We start from the raw sequence: 24,622 nt of genomic DNA on the forward strand, positions 1-24,622 counted from the left end.
AAAAGGGCGCCCCTCTACTCTGTGGGTGTGCTTTATCTTATGGAATGCAGAGATTGTATTAATGTTTTTGCCAGTAAAGGGTTAATTTCTACAAAAATTATTTTAGACCTTAGATCATGAGACAGAAGCAGAATTAGCCTATCGGCCCATTAAGTCTGCTCCACCATTCAATCATGGCTAATTTATTATCCCCCTCAAGCCCATTCTGGCTTCTCCCTGTACATAACCTTCGACACCCTTACTAATCAAAAACCTAACCACCTCTGATTTAAACATACCCAATGACTTGGCTTCTACAGCTATCTATGGGAATGAATTCCACAGATTCAACATCCCCAGGCTAAAGAAATTCCTTATTTCTTTGCAATTGCAGTGATTAGCCAATATGACAGATTAGGCCAATAACTTTAGTGTGGGGAATTATTTAAATTGGCATCTTTTTCTAAAGATCTTAAAATACAGCCTTAGAAAAAAATATTGCTTCCACCACAACCTGTTTAAAAATAGCAAATCTAATTATCAGCCACACCCAGATCAGAAACAGCTTAAATAAATGTTTTAAATCAACTTGCACTTTGGTTGGTATGTCATTAGGATTTTTGTATTAGTGCACTGGTTTATTATTGTATAATAATACTTCAATTTAAAATTACAGTTATCTTTATGCCCTTGAGAATTACAGATGGATTTTGTACAGTGAATCCTCTGCAATGAGAGCATTATGATTATGGGGCTGATCCTAGTGCATTTGTTACATTTAAGGGCAAACAAAATAAGTGGAAGATGGACCAGAGACTAGTAAAACTAAATGTTTTTAAAAAGGTGGTCTAAAATATGTTCACACCATTGATTCATTGCTCTGCAACATTTACACAAAAGCAAATTAAAGCACAAAATGACTAATAGAGAGGAAGGATGGGGTGGTGGTGTGATATCCGTAGTCCAGAAGCTTGGTGAAGGAGTTTTTGGGTGCAAGTCATGAGTGGGCATCACCAAAGTTCTGTACCAAAACCTGGAAACCTCAATGCTAATTAATCTTTTGAACTTCTACAGCTGAGGACATTAACTCTAAAATTCACAACCCCGATTCCACAATATGCCCCATTAATTTAGTGACTTCTAGTATTACTGATCACTTCTGAAAATACATTTTCAAAACCACCCCCATAACATAACCACAAGCAAACTAAGGATTTTATGCTTTTTTTTTCTTTTAAAGGCTGGATCCTATCCTCCATGCATACTTTCTGTAAAGTGATGGGTCTGACTAGTTGATCATAACTTGCAGCCAACACAGACAACAGTTAATTTTCTAGATTTTAATGTATTAAACTGCAGCTTTGACCAGTTCATCAGAACCAACAAGCATATAAATAATGTGCAGAGAGAATAAGCATGAACCGCCTGAGTTCGTGAACATCACGAACTTCTTTATTCCTCTTTGAAAACAATGCATTTATTGTTTATGCAGAAAATAAAAAAAGCTTCAGATGTTCATCATTCTTTTTAAAAAATAAAAGGAATTGGGATGGGCATGGAAGAATGAATACTCACTCATAACCATTCTTCTGACAAAAAATTACAGCACCTTTTCACCAGAAATAATTTTAACACAGTCAAAACAAAAATACCACGACTAATACGATATAGAGACCACCACAGTAGAATAAAAAAACCCTGTTGTTTGATAAAGGACATGACATTCAAAAGAAATTTAAAGGACTATTTAGTCTTAAGAAATCTTACGTAAAAAATGATAGCAAACCAATCAGGGCTATGATACAGCCATCACTCTGTTGAGACCACGCCAAACTTCTGGTTATAGATGGACAAGACAGACCAAACAGAATGTTCATACATGTGAACTCACCAAAAGCTCTTAAAAAAACACATGAGCATTTGAAAAATTGTAATTGCATAATTTGCTGTATTTTACAAATTTTTGATGGAAATCTTAAGCAATCAGTTACAATATAAAAAGCGCAATTTAGTTTGGAACAAAGAATTATAACAGCTACAGGCAGCTATACTGATTATTCCAACTCTCCAACTAGCAGCAACTTCATGTTAGTCTGATATTCTTGTGTAACCAATCTTTTGAGATCTGTAATTAAAATAAAGTTCAATTTGAGGTGGTATCAACTTGTGATCAGGAAAAGACATGAATTATTTGGATCACCAATCTCCTGGAATCACAAATCTGGTTAAGTACAAGATTTAAAAATAAAATTTAAATATGGGCAAGGATGTGGGCCAGCAAAGATTTCCCACATCTAATTGCAATAGAAAAGTCATGAAATGCTTTCTTATATCATGTATGACTGCAGTGGTTCAAGAACAAATCTCAAATGTAACGATTTAATATTACTCAGGACTAGCTTTATTTACATTTATTTTATATATTAAAGTTAATTCTATAAAAAAGATGAACTTCAATATGCTAATTCATTACTTTTGAATGTCTTACATAGCTGCAGAAATCAAATTGGAAAGTTCATACAATGCCAAGCAATTGTGTTTGTTTCTTATTGTTCTAAGTCTACAACTTCATTCTTCAGTTTACTGAATTAGTAAAAAAAAATGGATACACCACCGAAGTTTTATAGTGCTTTTAAGAATTAGCTTGCAAAGTTAGCTATACCTGGTTTCACATTTACAACTGCAGTCCTCAACTCATGTATATTCTTAATAGCATTGTCTAAAGCATGCATTTTGTATTTGTAACTTTTTTTTACATTACCAGTAGGGTCATTTTAACTGAAACACTTAATAGAATAAACCATCTCTGTACAAGTCTGCATTGGTACTTAATTGAGGTTTTTACAGCTGTAGTCTTTCATCATGAGCCACTCTTGTGCTCATAATATAGTTAAACGTCTGAAGATGCTTAAACTTAAAATAAGTTTAACATCCCTCAAGGAATGAAAAACTCTCATTTCAACTGAAATGTCAGTTCCCCCTTCCAGAAACTGATAAAAAGGACTACTGCTACTCTATAAGGACCTGCCTTTGGCATGATTCTTTGGGATTGTTGGATATGGCCCTGGGTAATACATGGCATCTCTATGAAGAAGCTGGATCTCGCCTGCCCCCCCCCCCCCGATGGAATTGTGGCATTAATTTGAGGTACATGGATTTTACAACCTTTATTAAAAACTACTGGTGCAAAGGAATGCCAATGAGTACAAGGAAAGCTTCTTAAATATATTATGCATCTGGCGATTTTTATGCAGTCAGAATATACAAGATCAAGTGACGGTAAAAGAAAGCATTTTAAAAGTAAATATTAAAATGGTTATCACTCCAATCATTGCTGGTAATCCTTTGACCCCTCTCAAAACAGCTATCTTTAGGAGAAAACCACATGCTGAGAAGCACAAGTTAGAATAAAAGGAAAACGTCTATTAAAATTATTCTGAACGAAGGTCTATTTGCATCAAGTCCTGCTCTACTTCAGTCATGCCACACCCTACTGGTGCAGGAGGAAAGGATTATACACTATAGCCAACTAGTTGCATGCAATATTCCATGCAGAAGGCAGCAAAATTTCAGCATTTAGAGGCTTTAGGGCAACTTGGGAAAAAAAAAGAGATCAGTAAAAAGTATTTTATAAACAGATTAGGTTTGAATATAAAGCACTGATTTCAGACAGCAAGAGAAAACTGCTTAAAGGTTTGAAGCATTTACCACTTCTATCATCCTACACTAACCAATATTTGTAATGTATTTGTCACTGAACTTTTAGAAAAGGCTACCTCTATGCTTCCCCTCAAAATATTTTAATATTACAATTATAAGTTGCAACCTATGAAATAGCAAAAATACTCAACAAGTCCTTTCACAATACAGCAGGATGGAATTAATTGTATTTAGACTTGGTCATCGGTATAGTAACATTCTGAAATATATTAAGTTAAATATGAAGGGTTTTTATAGCTATAGACAGGAGACAGATTAGCAGGCCACCCTAAAGATTCTTAAAAACCAACTGATTCCATGCATCAGCTAATAATAAAATCCCACAACAGAAACAGAAGAGTAAATGTTCTTAATCATGTGCTGTGTTCCATACCTAATGTAATTACAATGTGTGTTATATAGATACACACATAAAAAAAGTCAAGACTGTGACAAACTAAGTGATGAGAAAATAAGCCAGCACAGCACAAAACTATAGCACGTGGACCAACAGACTGAAATCCTCAAAAATTATGGAAGTGTTGACTTCCTTTAAAAATAATTCAATATAGCTAGCCTCAAGCAGTTTTACAGATAGCTTGCAGACAGATATAGTGCATGCTACATAGAAGGCAGCCCACCCAGATTCATTCCGAGTCTGGAGGTATTAGATTATTAATTATATACATATATTTTAAGAATTGAACCCATGCAGTTAGTAATTGGTTGTAATAAGAACTTTCTAGAAAAGCAATTTAGTTTCACTGTTCCTCTTCTGCCCCAAAGCATCTAGTGCCATCTGCCTCAGGTAGCTGTACGTGATCTAACTATGAACAGTAAGGTAGGCACAGACCAAGCAGTTGGAAATACAGCTTGGCACGCAGACACCGGACGAGAGAGACTGCAGCAAGGGTTTCACGTGATCGTGTGTAATGTTCGTCCACACCTTAGTCTTCGATTTGGGGCTGCCACCATTCCTAGACTCTTCAGGCACTTCATCAACTCTGCCTGTGCTGCCTGCATTCAGCCATCTCGTCTTCTCTCGCTGCTGTTTCTGAGAACTTTGCTTGAGAGGGGAGCGAGAGCTAGAGTCACTGTCCTCTGGAAAGGTAAAACCTGTGGCAGAGGGTGGGATCTCAACGTCACTGCGATTCTTATTTTTTTCTCGCAGAGCTGGGCAACGGTAAGGATAACCAGTCCTGTAACCCTGTAAGACACAATAAAAGGTTGTAGCATTAAGAACCTGCTTTTGGTTTATGTTGAAACAGTGAAATACAGAGTTTCAAAATATCTGAAAACTTTCATTTACCCAACTGTTAGTCCTTTTGCAACACACCATACTAATCTCATTTCTGTAAAAAGGACTTTTAAAAAAAATACAAAGTAACCCTTTAGACACCGCAGTAGTGTAGCAGTTAGTGCAACACTATTACAGCTCAGGACATTGGAGTTCAAAATTCAATTCCAATGCCGTCAGTAAGTGGTCTATATGGCCTCCCTATGAATGCCTGTGTTGCCTCCAGGAGCTCCAGTTTCCTCCTATGTTCCAAAGACGCACTGGTTAGTAGCTTAACTGGTCACTGTTAATTGCCCTGCAATTAGGCTGGGGTTAAATGGATGGGTTGTTGAGCGGTGCGGCTCATTGGGCAGGAAGGGCCTGTTCCTCTAAATAAATAAATATAAAATAAAAACTTGTCCTCCATACGTGCTGTAAAGAGTTTAACAATGCATTGAACTCAACTTCTGAATACAAATCCTTAAAGTCACTGCAATTAAATTCCAAGAGTTGTATTCAGCACATATTCATTACCACTAACACACATCAAAGTTGCTGGTGAACGCAGCAGGCCAGGCAACATCTCTAGGGAGAGGTACAGTCGATGTTTCAGGCCAAGACCCTTGGTGATGTTGTGTTCACCAGCAACTTTGATGTGTGTTGCTTGAATTTTCAGCATCTGCAGAATTCCTCGTGTTTGCGTTCATTACCACCAAAGCAGTTAGCACAATTGCTTTACAATGCCGGTGATCACCAACTGGGGTTCAACTCCCACTTCTGTCTGTAAGGATTTTGTATGTTCTCCCCGTGACTGCATGGGTTTCCTCTGAGTGCTTCGATTTTCTCTCATATTCCTAAGATTGAGGGTTCATGTTAGTGAGTTGTAGCCATGTTATGTTGGCGCCGGAAGCGTGGTGACCCTCTTGGGGTACCTCCAGCACAATCTGTGGACTGTGTTGGTCATTGATACAAAACAACACACTTTACTGTATGTCACTGTACATGAGACAAATAAAGCTAACTTTTAATCTCTAATCTTTTTTATTTTTTAAACACAATTTTTTTTACTCTTTGAAAGAAACAACCTCTGCAGTGCTTCATGCATGGAGAAAGGTGAAAAGGGACTGTTTTTAAAGTTTCAGATCTCACATATCCATAGAAACATGGTGCCTTCTCATAATTATTCCAGAAAAGAATTTTTCTTGAACACATTTACGTGATATGGGGCAGAAAAGCCAGGTTGGAAAGTGCTTATTTAAGATGAAGTTATTGGGATGAAGAGGTTTAGGGAAGGATTAGTTATCTACCACTATTCATTATACTCCTTCCTTGTAAAAATAAAAGAGCCACCCCCTAAGCTCTTACCAGATTATCCAACATTCGCATCAAGGCTTCAAATTCTTGCTCCCCAATCAGCCATTTAGGATGTGAACTATTTTCATCCCCTGATGACTCAGGACAGCGAGATTTGGCTTTGTACTTTACAGGATCCAAGAGAACCAAATTGTCAGGGCCTCCAGCACTAGCCATTGTACGAACCTGAAAACAGAAAAGCATTTAGGTTTTAGTAATGGAACTTCTTGCCTTATCTGCCTCTTTTGTCCACATCAGATAGCACTGACAAATAAATTTAAAATTTATTTTTGTAAGTTTAACCAACAGTATGGCCAATAAAACAAAATTTGGCCAAAACAAAATTGCATAGAAGTTGCTTGACAAATCAATTAATTAGCCAACTGAATAAATAAGCAGCAAATGCTGAATTTAACCAGATGTAACTATATTATTTTTTGAAAATTACAGGACGTGCAATGCTGGGAATGCCAGCATTTACTGCTCATCCTGACTGCTGCTGAACTGAGGCAGTAAGATTTTATGATTGATGAAGTAGCTCAAGATGGAGCTACTTCAGGTGGAGTCTGAGATGATGCCTCAAGAAACCCCTGCGGTGGTGTCAAAGGGAACTGACCTTCAATAAATATAATCACCTTTCTGTGAGGGGAAAGCTCCAATTCCATGCTTTGACGACGATGCCAATGACTTCAATATTACCATGCCCTTTGATGCTAGTGCATGTCAAAAGTTGCCTTGCTGTTAATGATAGCTATTTTTGTCTTATTTCAGAATTAAGATGGGTGGTCCTTCTCTGGAACACGGCTGTGATAAATCTTGGGAGTTGGATGACCCTGGTGAAACCCAAACTCAGCATCAATGAATAGGTTGCACAGGAAGTGCCTGATCTCAGTCATGTATTAGTGATATCTGATTAGGTTGTTTGGTAGGACTTGGGCTGAAAGCCACATTCAGGTGTAATCATGTTCAAACAGAAAAAGAGTTAAAATACAGTTATAGATCATTCTCAGGAATACTTTCAATTTTACTGCATCAATTAGTTTTCTGAATAATTATTGGTTTAAATGAAACAGCAGTGACAGCATCTTCAGCCAATCTAAATCCACTTTCAAAACAATTGTCCCATTATAACTACAAAAGCTTTGCAAAAGTAAAAGAACCTGAAAGCAGATTAAACACCAGCTCTGCGCCACACTATTTCTAGGTCATTTTGCACCGCTCTGATATTCAACTGTACATATCCCGATGTACCTCCAGCTATATCAATGCACTAGAACTGCTGGGCAATTAGCTCACACTGTTCTCAACAATATCACTCATCACTGCAGGAACATCTACATTTCATCAGACCAACTAAGCCATTTCTCAACTTCTATCATGCAAACCTTTCAGCCCACTGTTAACACCAGCCTTGATTGTCACTGGTCCAATGCTTCAAATTAGAATCTTCAAAGATGGTATCAATCTTCACTATGTTTTACTGCTTTGCACTTGTAGCCAAATTTACTGTTATATTTATTTTTTAAAAAAAGAGCTGCATTTTGAAAATTTTTATTTAAATTGAGAAGAATTTTCTGATTAGTTAGCAGGAAGTAGCCTGTGATGGATCTATTCTCAAAGGGTTGAAGTGGGTCCTGCAGAGAAGATGGAACAGGAAGCATCTTGGGACTCATGACCAGAGAAAACAAAGTTCAGCTTCACAAAAAAAGGGTAAAAATTGATGTAAAAACAGAAATATTCCAACAAAGAGGATGAATCCTGACAAGATAGGTGGAGAAAAACACTACCAATTTAGCATCTACAGTATTTAATGAAGACGATTTGTTAGTTTTCTTACCTGAATTTCACAGGCAACAACCAGGTTGTGAATGTAATAGAAAGCTTCCTCAATGGTTTCTCCAATGGCAACGAGACCATGGTTCCTCAGAATAAGCACCTAACAGAATGAACAAAATGTAAACAAGCAACAATGACAATTAATGACATCTACTAATATGAGTTGCTTAGTAAATAAGTAAATAACTAACTTAGTAATTTAGAATTTCAGGATGCATATTGTATACATTTCTCTGACATTAAATGTACCTTTGAGACCTTTGAAATAGCAAGCCGTTGCCACTAGATGTTGCTTTTAATAAGGCTACCATCATTTTCATATGAAATAAATCAATACAATATAATGAATTGGGTTTTATTTCACACGGTATAATTTGGATGACATAAGAGACCTACAAATACAAACAAATGTATTTGCGTTCAGTACAGTTGTGCAGCCTCAGAGTTTCCAGTTCTGGAGATCCATCCTCAGAATATTGAGGAAGGTCTCTGAGTTGAAACATTAACTCTTTGTCTTTCCATAGTTGTTGCCAAATCTGCTGAATGTTTCCAGCAGTTCAGTTTTTATTTAAAGAATTGGAGCCTTAGGTCACAGAGTCAGAGCACTAAAGCACAGAAACAGACCCTTCTGCCCACCTAGTCTATGCCGAACTGTTATTCTGCCTAGTCCCAGTGACCTGCACTGCAGTGTTTCGTACCCATCCCATCAATGTACTTATCCAAACTTCTCTTAAATGTTGCAGCTGAATCCACATCCACTGGCAGCTCATGCCACACTTCAAGTGAAGTTCCCCCTCATATTCTCCTTAAATATCTCACCTTTCACCCCAACCAAGGGCCTCCAGTTCTAAACTCAGCCAAGCTTTGGAAACATAGTAGAAAATGAACATGTGTGGCCCTGAACAAGAATGGAAATGTTAAGAAAAGCATCTGGACACCAGTCAACATCTGCAAAGGTGCATGCCAACAGTATAGTCAGAGCCATTCAGCACAGAAACATCCCCTTCGGCCTACCACATCCATACTGATCATTAAGTAGCCATTGTACATAGATACCACATCCGGCTTGTAGCCTTCCAGGTCATGCTAAAATGTACTAATATAATGTATCTTTTTGAACATTAGATGTTTGTTGTTCTTCTCTGTGTGTGATTTTTCGTGGATTCTCGTGTTTCTTTGTTTGGTAAGTGCTTGCAAGATGATGAATTTCAAGGTTGTATATGGTTTACAAACTTTCATAATAAATTTACTTTGAACATTTTCCCCCATTTTGCGCTAATACTACCAATTTTGCATTTAAAGAAAGCAAAATTGCTGTGGTAGAAATTGACTGAAGCTGCCTAATTTGCATTGATTCCTTTCTGCTGACAGTGACAGATACCATCACTGGAATTGATCTCAAAGATTTCATCAGGACAAAAATTTCATACACCTTACTAGTAACACAGGAATGGTATCTACAGTCACCTGATGCACATGCTTCAAATGAAATGAAAGTTGACTTTCTAACTGATTTTGTAATGTGATTTAAACTCTCCCAACAGTTTGCTAGCCCAGTATCATAATCACAATGATTATAGTGCAGAACTCAATGGAAGTAATGAATTGTACATCAACCTCTGCAGCAGTTCCCTCTAAAGCTTGCACATGCACACATTTTTTGCTATTAGTACACAAAGGAATTTAAATTGCACACTAAAGGTTGTCACCCTCTGCTTCAATGGCATGTTAAGTTTATTTCACAATCGCACACAATCACATTTCTGATGCTGACGGCATTGACAATGTGGAGTTTTCAATGATTTGTCAGCAAATCTCAGAACTGGTTTATTCATACCATTTTTAACTGAAGAAATTATTGATTCACTATGTCGAATTGCAAAGAAGCAAAGGGCGTGAAGTGCAAAAGAACTACTGGTCCAATTAAAGCAGAATAAATCAAGGAAGGTAGTGCACCCGTGGCTGACAAGAGAAATTAGGGATAGTATCAATTCCAAAAAAGTAGCATACAAATTAGCCAGAGAAAGTGGCTCACCTGAGGACTGGGAGAAATTCAGAGTTCAGCAGAGGAGGACAAAGGGCTTAATTAGGAAGGGGAAAAAAGGTTATGAGAGAAAACTGGCAGAGAACATAAAAACGGACTGTAAAAGCTTTTATAGATATGTAAAAAGGAAAAGACTGGTAAAGACAAATGTAGGTCCCCTGCAGACAGAAACAGGTGAATTGATTATGGGGAGCAAGGACATGGCAGACCAATTGAATAATTACTTTGGTTTTGTCTTCACTAAGGAGGACATAAATAATCTTCCAGAAATAGTAAGGGACAGAGGGTCCAGTGAGATGGAGGAACTGAGTGAAATACATGTTAGTAGGGAAGTGGTGTTAGGTAAATTGAAGGGATTGAAGGCAGATAAATCCCCAGGGCCAGATGGTCTGCATCCTAGAGTGCTTAAGGAAGTAGCCCAAGAAATAGTGGATGCATTAGTGATAATTTTTCAAAACTCGTTAGATTCTGGACTAGTTCCTGAGGATTGGAGGGTGGCTAATGTAACCCCACTTTTTAAAAAAGGAGGGAGAGAGAAACCGGGGAATTATAGGCCGGTTAGCCTAACGTCGGTGGTGGGGAAACTGCTGGAGTCAGTTATCAAGGATGTGATAACAGCACATTTGGAAAGCGGTGAAATGATCGGACAAAGTCAGCATGGATTTGTGAAAGGAAAATCATGTCTGACGAATCTCATAGAATTTTTTGAGGATGTAACTAGTAGAGTGGATAGGGGAGAACCAGTGGATGTGGTATATTTGGATTTTCAAAAGGCTTTTGACAAGGTCCCACACAGGAGATTAGTGTGCAAACTTAAAGCACACGGTATTGGGGGTAAGGTATTGGTGTGGGTGGAGAATTGGTTAGCAGACAGGAAGCAAAGAGTGGGAATAAACGGGACCTTTTCAGAATGGCAGGCGGTAACTAGTGGGGTACCGCAAGGCTCAGTGCTGGGACCCCAGTTGTTTACAATATATATTAATGACTTGGATGAGGGAATTAAATGCAGCGTCTCCAAGTTTGCGGATGACACGAAGCTGGGTGGCAGTGTTAGCAGTGAGGAGGATGCTAAGAGGATGCAGGGTGACTTGGATAGGTTGGGTGAGTGGGCAAACTCATGGCAGATGCAATTTAATGTGGATAAATGTGAAGTTATCCACTTTGGTGGCAAAAATAGGACAACAGATTATTATCTGAATGGTGGCCGATTAGGAAAAGGGGAGGTGCAACGAGACCTGGGTGTCATTATACACCAGTCATTGAAAGTGGGCATGCAGGTACAGCAGGCGGTGAAAAAGGCGAACGGTATGCTGGCATTTATAGCGAGAGGATTCGAGTACAGGAGCAGGGAGGTACTACTGCAGTTGTACAAGGCCTTGGTGAGACCACACCTGGAGTATTGTGTGCAGTTTTGGTCCCCTAATCTGAGGAAAGACATCTTTGCCATAGAGGGAGTACAAAGAAGGTTCACCAGATTGATTCCTGGGATGGCAGGTCTTTCATATGAAGAAAGACTGGATGAACTGGGCTTGTACTCGTTGGAATTTAGAAGATTGAGGGGGGATCTGATTGAAACGTATAAGATCCTAAAGGGATTGGACAGGCTAGATGCGGGAAGATTGTTCCCGATGTTGGGGAGGTCCAGAACAAGGGGTCACAGTTTGAGGATAGAGGGGAAGCCTTTTAGGACCGAGATTAGGAAAAACTTCTTCACACAGAGAGTGGTGAATCTGTGGAATTCTCTGCCACAGCAAACTGTTGAGGCCAGTTCATTGGCTATGTTTAAGAGGGAGTTAGATATGGCCCTTGTGGCTACAGGGGTCAGGGGGTATGGAGGGAAGGCTGGGTTCTGAGTTGGATGATCAGCCATGATCATAATAAATGGCGGTGCAGGCTCGAAGGGCCGAATGGCCTACTTCTGCACCTATTTTCTATGTTTCTATGTTTCTATGTTTAGAATGGCTTAATGAAACAGTAGAAACTGTTACACCAAAAGCTCATGAGGTCAGGATTTATTTTATTTCTTTTAAACAACGAACAAACTGGTCTTATTATCCTTAGAATATCTTCAGGTTTGCTTCCACTTAAAAATTCAGTGTGTTCATATTGTCGTCACTGGGCAAAAAATTGCACAGTACAGGATTTTTGCTGGTCATTACAAATTAGGGAGAACATTACTCTGTAGGAGTAGATTAATCATCTGCAAATCTAATAAAATGAAACTGCTCAACTTCAATGTGAAGCCATTGATAGGGGTAGGCTCTATTGTACACCTTTAAATTTGTTACTTTGTAATAAGTTTAACATTAAGTAAATTCATTTAGGTCTTTTCATTTAGGTGTGTACATACAATTCATACTGCACTTTGAAGCTCAATTATGAAGGCTCTCAAAATTAAAATCTCCTCTAAGATTAAAGTAATAAAGTGCATGATCATTTCTTTAGACCATAAGACATAGGTGTAAAATTAGATAATTCAGACCATTGAACCTTCACTGCCAATCCATCATGGCAGCAGCTGGGATGTGGATTACAAATTACAGCAGGAGATAGAAAAGGTATGTCAGAAGGGAAATGTCATGGTAATTGTTGGGGATTTTAACATGGAAGTGGATTGGGAAAACCAGGCCAGTACTGGACCTCAGGAGAGAGAATCTGTAGATTGTCTAAGGGATGGCTTTTTAGGACGACTTGTTGTTGAGCCCACTAGGGGATTGGCTGTGCTGGACTGGGTGTTGTGCAATGATCCATAGGTGATAAGAGAACTTAAGGTTAAGGAACCCCTAGGGAACAATATGACTTGAGTTCACTTTGAAATTTGAAAGGGAGAAACTAAATTCCAATGTGTCAGTATTTCAGTGGAATAAAGGAAATTACAATGGCATGACAGGGGAACTGGCCAAGGAAACAGAGCCTGTCAAGAGACTTAGATAGTTTAGGGGAATGGGCAAAGAAGTGGCAAATGAAATACAATGCTGGAAAGTGTACAGTCATGCATTTTGCTGTAAGAAATAAATGGGCAGACTATTATTTAGATGGGAAGAGAATTCAAAATGCAGAGATGCAAAGTGACTTGGGGGTCCTTGTGCAAGATACCCTAAAGGCTAACCTCCGGGTCAAGTCGGTGGTGAAGGCGGCGAATGCAATGTTGGCATTCATTTCTAGAGGTATAGAATATAAGAGCGGGAATGTGATGTTGAGGTTCTATAAGGCACTCGTGAGACCACACTTGTGGAGTATTGTGCGCAGTTTTGGGCTCTTTATTTTAGAAAGGATATACTGACATTTACAATTGAAGTAAGGAATAGATTTCAAAGTCTAGAAATAGAATCTGTTGAAGATGATAGCAATCATGTAGAAATGAAATTTAACTCTGCAAAGGATGCCTCTTGGTAGAATCAGCAGTCAGTGATTTCTAAAAAAAGAAAAAAGCACAAGGAATAAATGGATGACAGATGAAATCTAATGGAAGGAGATGGAAGAAAGCAAATCCTATAGAATATAAGTCCTTAGATAAAAAAGTTAAAAGCTTATGTCAAAAAGTCAAAGAAGAATGGTTAAACCAGGAATGTGAGCAAATAGAAAGATTCCCTATTACTGATCCCAAAAGGTTACATCAACAAATCAAGAATATCACTGGTAAAAAACTCCTCTGTTCTTCAGGTGGATGTTTGAAAGCAAAGGACATTATCAAAAGACGTTACCATTATCATGGAAAAAGATGAGATTATGAACAGATGGACTAAGTATATTGTTTGAAGACAATCGAGGCGAAAAACCAGAAATTAAGAAAGACATTGAAGGTCCAAGTATTTTAAAATCTGAAGTTCGTAATGCAATAAATAAGATGAAGGAAAGGAAAGGCAGCAGGTCCTGATGAATTAGTAATAGAACAAATTATTGCCCTTGAAGATTATGCAATCGAAAAACTTACTGATTTAATCAATGACATTTATGAGACTGGAATAATACCAGAAGAGATGGAAAAAAAGTCAATATTTATCACTCTTCCTAAGAAACCTGGAGCAATAGAATGTGAATTACATAGGACCATAAGTTTAATGAGTCATATCCCCAAGATACTTCTAAGAATTTTGATGACAAGAGCTAAAAGAAAGATACAAGCTGAAATAGGTAAAGAACAATGTGGATTTGTGAAAGACAAAGGTACAAGAAATGAAATATTGATGTTAAGGATACTATCAGAACGAGCTATTCAAGTGCAAAAAAATTTGTTTTGTTTGTTTTATCAACTACACAAAAGCATTTGATAAAGTGAAGCACAGTAAGTTATTTGAAATATTACAGGAAACTCTAGATCTAGATTTGAAAGACCTCCGCCTAATCAGAAATCTGTACTGGGAACAAACTGCTGCTGTAAGAATAGATGGAGAAGCGAGTCAGTTTACGAAAATCAAGAGGCGTGTTAGAAAAGGGTGTGTTTTCTCTCCAGATTTATTTAATGTGTACAGTGAAACAATATCACAAAAAATAAAAGACATCTTGGGAATCAAAGTTGGCAGTGAAAACATTAATAATTTCAGATATGCAGATGACACTGCGTTAATTGCAAGTACAGAGGAAGAACTACAAAACTTAATTGATATAGTTGTTGAAGAAAGTGCAAAAATGGGTCTATCAATTGCGAAAAGACAGAATGTATGGTGATATCCAAAAAGGTGATATCTGCAGGCTGAGAATAAATGGGGAAGACATAAAACAAGTACAGAACTTTTGCTACTTAGGAAGCTGGGTGACATCAGATGGTGAACTGAAGCAGCAGAGATGTGGTTTTTGAGGAGGATGCAAAGAATATCATGGAGGAAACGAATATCTAACGAAGATGTCATGAACAGAGCAAACACAAAAAGAGAAATAATGTATGAGATCATGAAAAGGCAACGTAATTTCATTGGACATGTAATTAGGAAAGAGGAGTTAGAATGCACGGTTATTATGGGAAAGATTGAAGGGAAGAAAGCAAGAGGAAGACAAAGACAAATGATGATGGAGACAGCAGCCAGAGAACTGGATGTGAATACCAATGGATTGATCCACTTAACCCGAAACAGGAGTGTGTGGGCCATGGCAGTCAAAGCTCAGACTGGGCATGGCACCTGATGATGATGATGATGATGATGATACTGATACTGACTTTGGAAGAGGGTTCAGAGAAGATTCATGAGAATGATTCCAGGAATGAAAGGGTTACCGAATGAGGAACGTCTGGCAGCTCTTGGGCTGTACTCCCTGGAGTTTAGGAGAATGAGGGGGGATCTCAGAAATATTCCGTACGTTAAAAGTCCTGAACAGATAAGATATGGCAAAGTTATTTCCCATGGCAGGGGAGTCTAGGACAAGAGGGCATGACTTCAGGATTAAAGAACAGAGATGTGGAGAAATTACTTTAATCAGAGGGTGGTAAATCTGAGGAATTTGTTGCCACAAGCAGCTGTGGAGGCCAAGTCATTGGGTGCATTTAAGGCAAATAGATAGGTTCTTGATTAGCCAGGGCATCAAAAGAAATGGGGAGAAGGCAGGGGAGTAGGATGACCGGAAGAATTGGATCAGCCTATGATTGAATGGTGGCGCAGACTCGACGGGCCAAATGGCCTGCTTCTGCTCCTACATCTTATGGCTGAGTTATTATCCCTCTCAACTCCATTTTCTTGCCTTTTCCCCACAACCTTTGACACCCTCACTAATCAAGAAGCTATCAACCTCCTCTTTAAATATATCCAATGACTTGGCCTCCAGAGATCTTTGGCAATGAATTCCACAGATTCACCACCCCTGGCTAAAGAATTCTTCCATCTCTGTCCCAGACTCTCAACATCCACTCTAATTAGGGCCTTCAATATTTGATATGTTTCAATGAGATCCCCCCTTAATTCTTCTACACCCTAACAAGTAAAGGCTTGGAGCGACCATACACTTTTCATACGTTAACCCTTCCATTCCCAGGATTATTCGTGAACCTCCTTCAGACCTTCTACAATCTTTCAAAGAGGATTGTATATTGATGAGAAATTAAGATGTATTTATAGAATGAAATTGGATTACATATCCCCAGTCCAAACAATGCTGACTAATTTGCAATCGAGATCAATGAAGCAGAATACTCAATCGGTATTAGCATTTTCACTACCTGAAAGGAAAGGCTTTCAGGTCTGCTTTCAAATCAGACAGAATCGTACTCCATGAATTGACGTGAATGATGATTACCAACCTTTCTTGGGACACAAGCAAGGAAAACATTCTTTGCAAAATCGATCGTATTTTAAAGAAGTTGCAGTGATATGTCACCATCAAACAAATCATCAATGTTCATCTCCATCAATTCCAGAAACGATTTGGAAAGGTTCAAAAATATGCTAGCAGTTTCCTTTACAAACTTGGAAAATGTAAGTACTACTGCAGGGAAAATGCTCACCTTGTTTTTGGGGCCCAAATTTTTCTGTATTAGTATCTTTTCTCCTTCATCCACAAGGATTCCATGGTAATCATGGTAAGATATCTCTCCAAGGGTCAATGCTTCTGGGGAGATTGGTAGCAGGCCACACTTCATTGCAGACACCTGGCAAAAACAAAATAGTTATTATAACATTTAATCAAAAGGCCAGTACTTGAACATCAAAAACAAATTAAATATTTATCTTTAAAAAATACAGAAAAACTACAGCATAGAAACAGGCCTTTTGGCCCTTCTTGGGGCCAAAATCTTAAAATCAATTAAAATAATTTCTACACAAAATAACATTTAAAAACCCAATTACAATTAACTCTTAACATATGTCAATGATCAGCCTTGCGGTTAATAAAATAATTTAGCTATTTCAACAACAGGAGTCTCACACCAGCATGGTCAGAAACAGTTGTTACCCCACAGCCATCGGGCTCCCGAACCAATGAAGATAACTTCACTCACCTCAACGCCAAACTGTCTCCACAACCTACTGGCTCACTATCAAGAACTACAACTCGTTCTCTAATTTTATTTTAATTTTTTTGGCACACTTTATCCTCTTTTGCACATTGGATGTTTGTCAGTCTTTGTTATGTAGTTTTCCACAAACTTTATTTATTTCTTTATTTTCCTGTAAGCAAATAAATCTCAAGGTAGCATATGGAAACATATGCACCTTGATAATAAATTTACTTTGAACTTTGTAAGGCATGGATTTATTTTAATCCTCTATACAATTTGGTCAAAATGAAAACTAATTTAGAAATAAAATTTATCAAATTAGGGTATTGCTTGCACTGTTGTAACTATATGTTATAATTATGTGGTTTTTGTCAGTTTTTCAGTCTTGGTCTGTCTTGTGTTTCTGTGATATCGCACCGGAGGAACATTGTATCATTTCTTAACCCGTGCATTACTAAATGACAATAAAAGCGGACTGCGTGTCCTCATAATCTAATCTATAAAAAAATTTAGTTTGTGATTACTTCTTTCCCCAACAAAACTATACTTTGAAACATTACAAAAATAATTGCAACAATTGTTTTATAAAATAAATTACATTGGAATCTGAAGAATTTATACTGAGTAATGAAATTATCAGATTTTACCAGACTAATACTAAATATCCTGATTCTCCTGCAACAATAAATTTGACTGAAAACCTGATGTTTAATTACTCTCAGGAGACTGTTTGTAAAGAGAACAGTGCTGATGATGCTACTTGCACCCCTACAGTCTCTAAATCCTCCATTTGCATCATAAACAGTGACCTTCTGAAGCATGTTTCTCACAAAAGGGCCATCATCCAACAGTAAATAGAACAATTACAAGTGTTGTTCACATACTGTGAACAAATAAATGATATTAAAATAAAGTTTACGATTCCACAAAGACAGTTGCACTAAGGAGGTTAAATGGTGGAAAATATCATATTGAACTGATTAGAAAATACTTCCAAACTGAAAGCTCAATGCAAATTCATGTATTCTGAAAGATATGAAAACAAATGAGAACCTACTGCAGCCCCAGCTGGTGTGTGAATGTGTACGATGCAGCGGATGTCTGGACGAGTTGCATAGATGGCAGAGTGCAAAGTAAAGCCAGCCTGGTTTATTCCCAAATTGGTACAACCACGATCAATTACATCACCTTGAAGATTAACTTTAACCTGTAAAACAAAGACCAATTTAAATTGCTTTTACAGACAGTCAATGTTAAACATCATTACCTTAATCTGAACTTTTCTCAAGGAAAGACACACAAAATGCTGGAGGAATTCAGCAGGACAGGCAGCATCTATGGCAAAGAGTAAACAATCAACAATTCGGGCCAAGACATCAACTGTTTACTCTTTTCCATAGATGCTGCCTGGCCTGCTGAGTTCCTCCAGCAATTCATGTGTGCTACTTTGATTTCTAGCACCTGCAGATTTTCTCAAGACTGGATATGTTAAAAACTCAGGTATTTTTTTCATGTCAATACCCATTGATGGTGCTGGTCATCCAGTAAAGGTGATCCCTGACCCCAGCATCACGGAGGAGTCGAGCTGCAAGAAAACCAATCTATAAATCAAGATTTTCCGAGTCATTTAACTCTATTTCCCCAACGAATTCCATGTTTTAAGCAGAAATGCATTCCTACAGGATATTTTTCCCCCTCAAAAGTAATGATCACGACTGCAGCTGCATTGTCTGTGCCTGCTTCTGGAAACACTAATTTAAAAAAACTGTTTTCTTTTTATTTGTTTAATACTTCACCCCCACATAAATTTAAGAACTAGTTCATTCCGTATTTTGGACCTTTAGGTCGCGATCTATGAATTCTGTAGGGATGTTGGGGGGGGGGGCACGGTGAAGAGGCTGCTTTTAGCAGATGCTTATTTGGAATATGATTGAGGTTTACTACGGAAAGCGCCACAAGTTTTATAGCTTTATAGATGAAGTAAGAAAAAAAATGCAACACTCAAGTTGATAAATTAAATGCAAGCAAAACTTGAATATGTGCCAATACTCACCAAACTTGATGCTGTGGCCTCACTGTAAAGAAGGCCAAAAGGGACAATGAGAAAATGTTCCTGCTCCGAGCTGACTCGCACCTATGCAAAAGATCAATACCCTGCATTTAAATATTACTAATTGGCAAAACAACCAAAATCAAAATCAGTAACTCTGATTGAACATAGCTTTGATTCCCAAAACAAACACTTGTTTTTAAGGAGACAGAAGTAGCCAACTTAAATTGAGATTTTGCTCTTAGTAGCTGATAACTTGTGATCTTCTCAAGAGCACTGGGTTATGATTCTACCCTATGTTAATTTGTTCAATTCAGCGTATGCATAACCTGGAAATATGAATGAGCTTGAGTAAGAAAATAAGTGAGAAGTTAATGAACCTGAAAGCTAATAGAACTCAAATGACTTAAATGAGTTACATCTCAGACCTTTTAACAAGATTCTTATGGAGAGAATGAATGCTCTATCATTTTTTAAGAATTTATTAATTCTCAGAATCAGGTTTATCATCACTGACATGTCATGAAATTTGTTGTTTTGTGGCAGCAGTACAGTGCAAAACAACAAATTACTATAAGTTGCAATTAGAAATAAAAAATAAATATGCAGTGCAAAATGAGAGGAAAATAGTGAGGTCATGTTCATGGACCATTCCGAAATCTGATGGTGGACGGGAAGAAACTGTTCCTAAAATGTTGAGTTGGGTGCCTTCTGGCTCCAGCACCTCCTCCCTGATGGTAGTAATGATTAGAGAGTACATCTTGGATGACTAGACTCCTTAATGATGGATGCCGCACTGAGGCATTGCCTTTTGAATATGTGCTCAATGGTGGGGAGAGAGGCGTTTATTGATTACAACACGCCATTCAAACACCACCATCCCCTCAACAGTACTGATCAAAAAGCTTCAAAACCTAAGTAATGCCCCAGTCTTTCACCATTCCCCATTTCTGGCTCCCTCTCTCACCTCATCTCCGTACCTGCCCATCACATCCCTCTGGAGCACCTCCTCTTTCTTCCATGGTGTTTTACCCTCCTACCCTCTATCAGATTCCACCCCCTCCTTCCAACCCTTCATCTCTTTCATCAATCAACTTTCCATCTCAGAAAGCTTCTAACAAGGTAGAGCATATAGAATTGGGGGTAATATACCAATAAAGGCAGAACTGGTAAACAGATAGAATAGAAATAAACAACTCCTTCTGTTAGTAGACTATGATTAATGGTTTACCACGGAATGCTTTGGCTCCACCTATTCAGAATCAGTAAATACTGTATCTGGAATTCTCTACCCTGCAGCTCTGTGGATACTCAGTTACTGATCAGTGTACGTTTCTGGATATCAACATAGATCAAGGGGAATGGGGATAGGAGTGGAAATTATTTTCCCAAATGATAGACCAGTTTTGAAGACTGAAGCACAAATAGCGCAACTATGTCTTATATTCTATGTTTTTATCTGTACTGTGAACATATTTAAAGTGGGATGTCTTCTCTATCCAGGACATTTAGTATATATGCCATTCTATTATTTATGATGTGGCAGAATGAATCACTTTATGCTTCATAATATAAACACATTGAATCATTATATATTAATAAGCACAATGAGTCAAATTAACACAATTATATTTTGCATATGGATCTATGACTGTACTTCCATTTATGTGGGACAGGATACTAGCATCTTTGATTACTGTTAAAAGTTCATTCAATTACACAAGATAGTTCTGCAATTTTAAAACCCAGGATACAAAAATATTGACAATTCAGTTGCAAGCAACTAGGAAGTACGCATCAGGAAAGGAGTAAAGTACTAATTGAGAAATTACTTGCCAAAGAAAGTCAGTAAACTCACTTTCAAAGATGCTATAAAGAACCCATATGTTGTTCAAACTCTAACATTCTTCTAAATAGACTTCCATCCTTGCACTAGCCTCCCAAGATGACACCAAGCCGTAAACTCCATTGGGCTGCATTTCCGATTTAGATGTATTTTTAACTGCTCCTTTTTAAAGTTCGTAAGGATGGTTTTGTGAACAGAGAGGAGAGTTAGGCGTTAGGTCGGAACCCAAGTCTCCACTACATATTCAAATGCCAGCAACGCGGATGTGGAACATCCGTTTTCAGATGTCAGACTGGCAGAAAGTGGATGAGGGCACCAAGTTTAGAGGTTCCAAATTTAGAGTTCCACATGGATAGGAGGAACAAGTTTTAATGATCCTCTAGGTTCATGAATTGGTGAGAGCAGAGATTGAGGCCTACTATTCAGGGACTGTGAGGTTGAGGCCTAGTGTACAGTGATCAACATGCCCTGGGGTAAGTCTGCTGGAGGCTGGAGATTTGTTCTGGGGTTAAAGGACCGTGTATGTGCACTGGAGGGAGAAACTGGGCTTGTTATTCTGTGCTGTTCAGAACATTATGGGCATGCTATGTTGGTGCTGGAATGTGTGGCGACACTTGCGGACTGCTCCCAAAATATCCTTGTGTGTTAGTTAATGCAAATGGTGCACTTCGCTCTATGTTTTGATGTACATACGATAAATAAATTTGAATCTCGCGTAAATTTCAGTCCTTCCATTAACCCATCATATTGGAATCTGGTAGTAAGTTCTCAACGTATAGCTTTTTATTCTTGGGACTTAAATACTTATTAGCCTTGTCTTGCCAATTTATGGACATATCCTCAGCCATGGAAATCAAGTAACAGGGAAAACTTCTCACTCTTATTCTGCAAGACAGTCCCTTTTGCTATCTCCTGGGGTTCAACAAGCCATCAATGAAAAATGACCTCACTGAAAGACACAAAACCTTAAAAGGAGTAGGCCACTTAGGACTGATGGGAGGGGACAATTCTTCAGACTGCAATGAATCTTTAGAATTCTAGCACATTCAGTAATTGCATTCAAAAGATTGATAGATTTGGGAAAACAAGAACACATATTTGTTGTTAAAGATGACCTGAACAGGTTCATTGTCATAAACCTGTTGATAACTCAACTATTGGAAGGTACTTTAAGACAACAAATATCATAGTCATAGTCATACTTTATTGATCCCGGGGGAAATTGGTTTTCATTACAGTTGCACCATAAATAATTAAATAGTAATAAAACCATAAATAATTAAATAGTAATATGTAAATTATGCCAGGAAATAAGTCCAGGACCAGCCTATTGGCTCAGGGTGTCTGACCCTCCAAGGGAGGAGTTGTAAAGTTTGATGGAGCTTGACTTACTGTTATGTGGTTATAGATAAGCTGTGACCATCCAAAGAGGTCTGCTAATCTGTGGAAAGCAGCCAGCTTACATCGCAGCAATTTCTCTCCTTTCTCATATGCAACAGATTCAGATCCACGGAGATCATTCACTGGGGTAACCATTCCTAGACCTTAAATAGGAATACATGGAAGTTTACAGTATGCATACAGTTAACAATCTTATAATATTTAGTTATATTTATTCAGCACAGATCAATTACACAAAACTAAATGCAAAAGCCATGAGATGTTTTATAAATGATTCTTCAGATTCACCAAAATTAATTCAGTTATGCTTACTAAAACATTGGAACACTCACACTTCGTTGACCTTTCTTGCAAGTCACTCAGATCAGAATCTTTTATTTTGTAATTTATTTTTGATTGAAGTTCATCAAACATTTCCATAAGATGTATTTCAGATACTGTTCATATATATCATGTAGTCATATTTGCCACAAATCTCCACATAATATTTATCTGAGGTATACACTTATAGAAAAGAGAGGAAAGAAAGAACAAACAAAAGGAGAAAACTATGTACAAGTAGGGAGTGATTATTTTTTTACAACATATTCATTGATTTGTGAGAATAAAATCAGGCCTATGAGGTGTTACGTAGCTAAACCATTTTTCAGAGTATGAATCACATTGTTCTAACTTATGATTAACAGATGCTGTTATCTTCTCCATTTTGTAAATGTCCATTGTAATTTCCATCCATGCGTTTAAAGCTGGGCTCTCCTGTGATAACGATTTCTTGGTAAGAGTCTTTTTACTAGCCACCAGCAGTATATTCATTAAATATTTATCTCTTTTCAACCATTCTTGAGGTATATACCCAAAATACAGGGTGTTACATTCTAAAGGTATTTCACATTTAAAGACATCTTGTAGGGCATTGTGTATCCCACTCCAATAGTCTTTGATAACTGGGCATTCCCAGAAAATATGAAAATGGTTTGCAGTTTGATTTCCACAACTTCTCCAGCGAACAGGGAGGTTACTATCATAATGGGACTTCTGAGAGGGTGTAATAAAATATCTTATAAGTTTTTCCATCCGAACTCCCTCCATTTCTGTGAATTGGTACACTTCCATTGATACCTCCATATTATTGTCCATTCTTCCTCAGATATAATTATCCCTCCTTCCTTCTCCCATTTTGTTTTAATGTATGAAGTCCAATGTGTTTTAAAATTTGACAAACGCTTATACACGTTTGAAATGATTCTACTAGCATTACCTGAATTATATGCTTTTCTAAATACTGTAGTTCTATCAAACATGTACTTGCCTTGGTTACATTTTTAACCCTTCTATTAAAATACTGTCACATCTGTAAACACTGAAAAGTCTTCTTTTTCTAATAAGTGTTTCTCTTTAAGCATTTCAAAACTGAACAGTGTTCCTTCTTTCATTATATTGCAAAGAACTGTTATTCCTTTAGCTGTCCAGTCCTTAAATCTAGCATCTAGTTTATTCGGTGTAAAATCCGAGTCATATGCACACCATTTAAGAATTGCAAATATCTCCGTCTATATTCTTTCAAAATAGTTTTCCATATTTTAAGAGTCCATTTCACCCATGGGTTATCAATAGCATTTAAGTAACTTTGTAGGTTGTTATCAGCCAAAATTGCCTGTATGGGGATGGAAAGTATTCTCTCTTCAACGTTTTTCCATTGAGCGTCGTATGATGGGTTGCACCAGCATATCACAGCTCTAAACTGTGTTGCAAAATAATGATCTCTAAGAGAAGGTATGCCCCATCTCCCCTTTTCCTTGGCTAATTGCAAAGTTTTGAGATGAACTCTTGGCCTTTTACCTTGCCATATATATCTTGATAACAATTTGTTCCATTCATTGAATTGATTTTGGTTCATCTCTATTGGTAGGGTCTGAAAGAGATATAATAGTCTGGGAAATGTATTCATTTTAATGGATTCAATCCTTGAACTGAGACTAAAAAAAGGAGTTAGGTTCCATCTTGTTATACCTTCCTTATTTTTTTATATATAGGCTGATAATTGCATTCTGATAATTTTGCCAAATTTTTGATGATGCCCAAATATTTGAAAGACTCTGATTGCCATGCCCAGGGATATCTACTTTCAATTTCTCTTGGTGGGCTATAGTTATATGAAAATAATAGGGTTTTATCTATGTTGATCTTGTATCGTGATAATTGACCATATT

At 37.7% G+C, this 24,622-nt stretch overlaps 1 protein-coding gene across 14 annotated transcripts in view; it reads right to left on the minus strand.

Moving 5' to 3' along the window:
* add1 (adducin 1 (alpha)) overlaps positions 1-24,622 on the minus strand; it is a 159,818-nt gene that overhangs the window by 53,051 nt on the left and 82,145 nt on the right. For 9 of the 14 annotated variants that reach the window (XM_063049543.1, XM_063049544.1, XM_063049541.1 and 6 more), the window contains exons 4-10: positions 22,404-22,555; positions 19,169-19,249; positions 18,173-18,322; positions 16,621-16,764; positions 8,145-8,243; positions 6,320-6,493; positions 4,532-4,885 (exon numbers count right to left, since the gene is read on the minus strand). In XM_063049543.1, coding sequence (XP_062905613.1) covers positions 4,532-4,885; positions 6,320-6,493; positions 8,145-8,243; positions 16,621-16,764; positions 18,173-18,322; positions 19,169-19,249; positions 22,404-22,555 — 1,154 coding nt within the window. The remainder of the gene's footprint in view (positions 1-4,531; positions 4,886-6,319; positions 6,494-8,144; positions 8,244-16,620; positions 16,765-18,172; positions 18,323-19,168; positions 19,250-22,403; positions 22,556-24,622) is intronic. The other 5 variants (XM_063049545.1, XM_063049546.1, XM_063049547.1 and 2 more) reach the window with 1 other exon arrangement.

The sequence above is a fragment of the Mobula hypostoma genome, chromosome 5, assembly GCF_963921235.1.
Source record: "Mobula hypostoma chromosome 5, sMobHyp1.1, whole genome shotgun sequence".
Lineage (NCBI taxonomy): Eukaryota > Metazoa > Chordata > Chondrichthyes > Myliobatiformes > Myliobatidae > Mobula > Mobula hypostoma.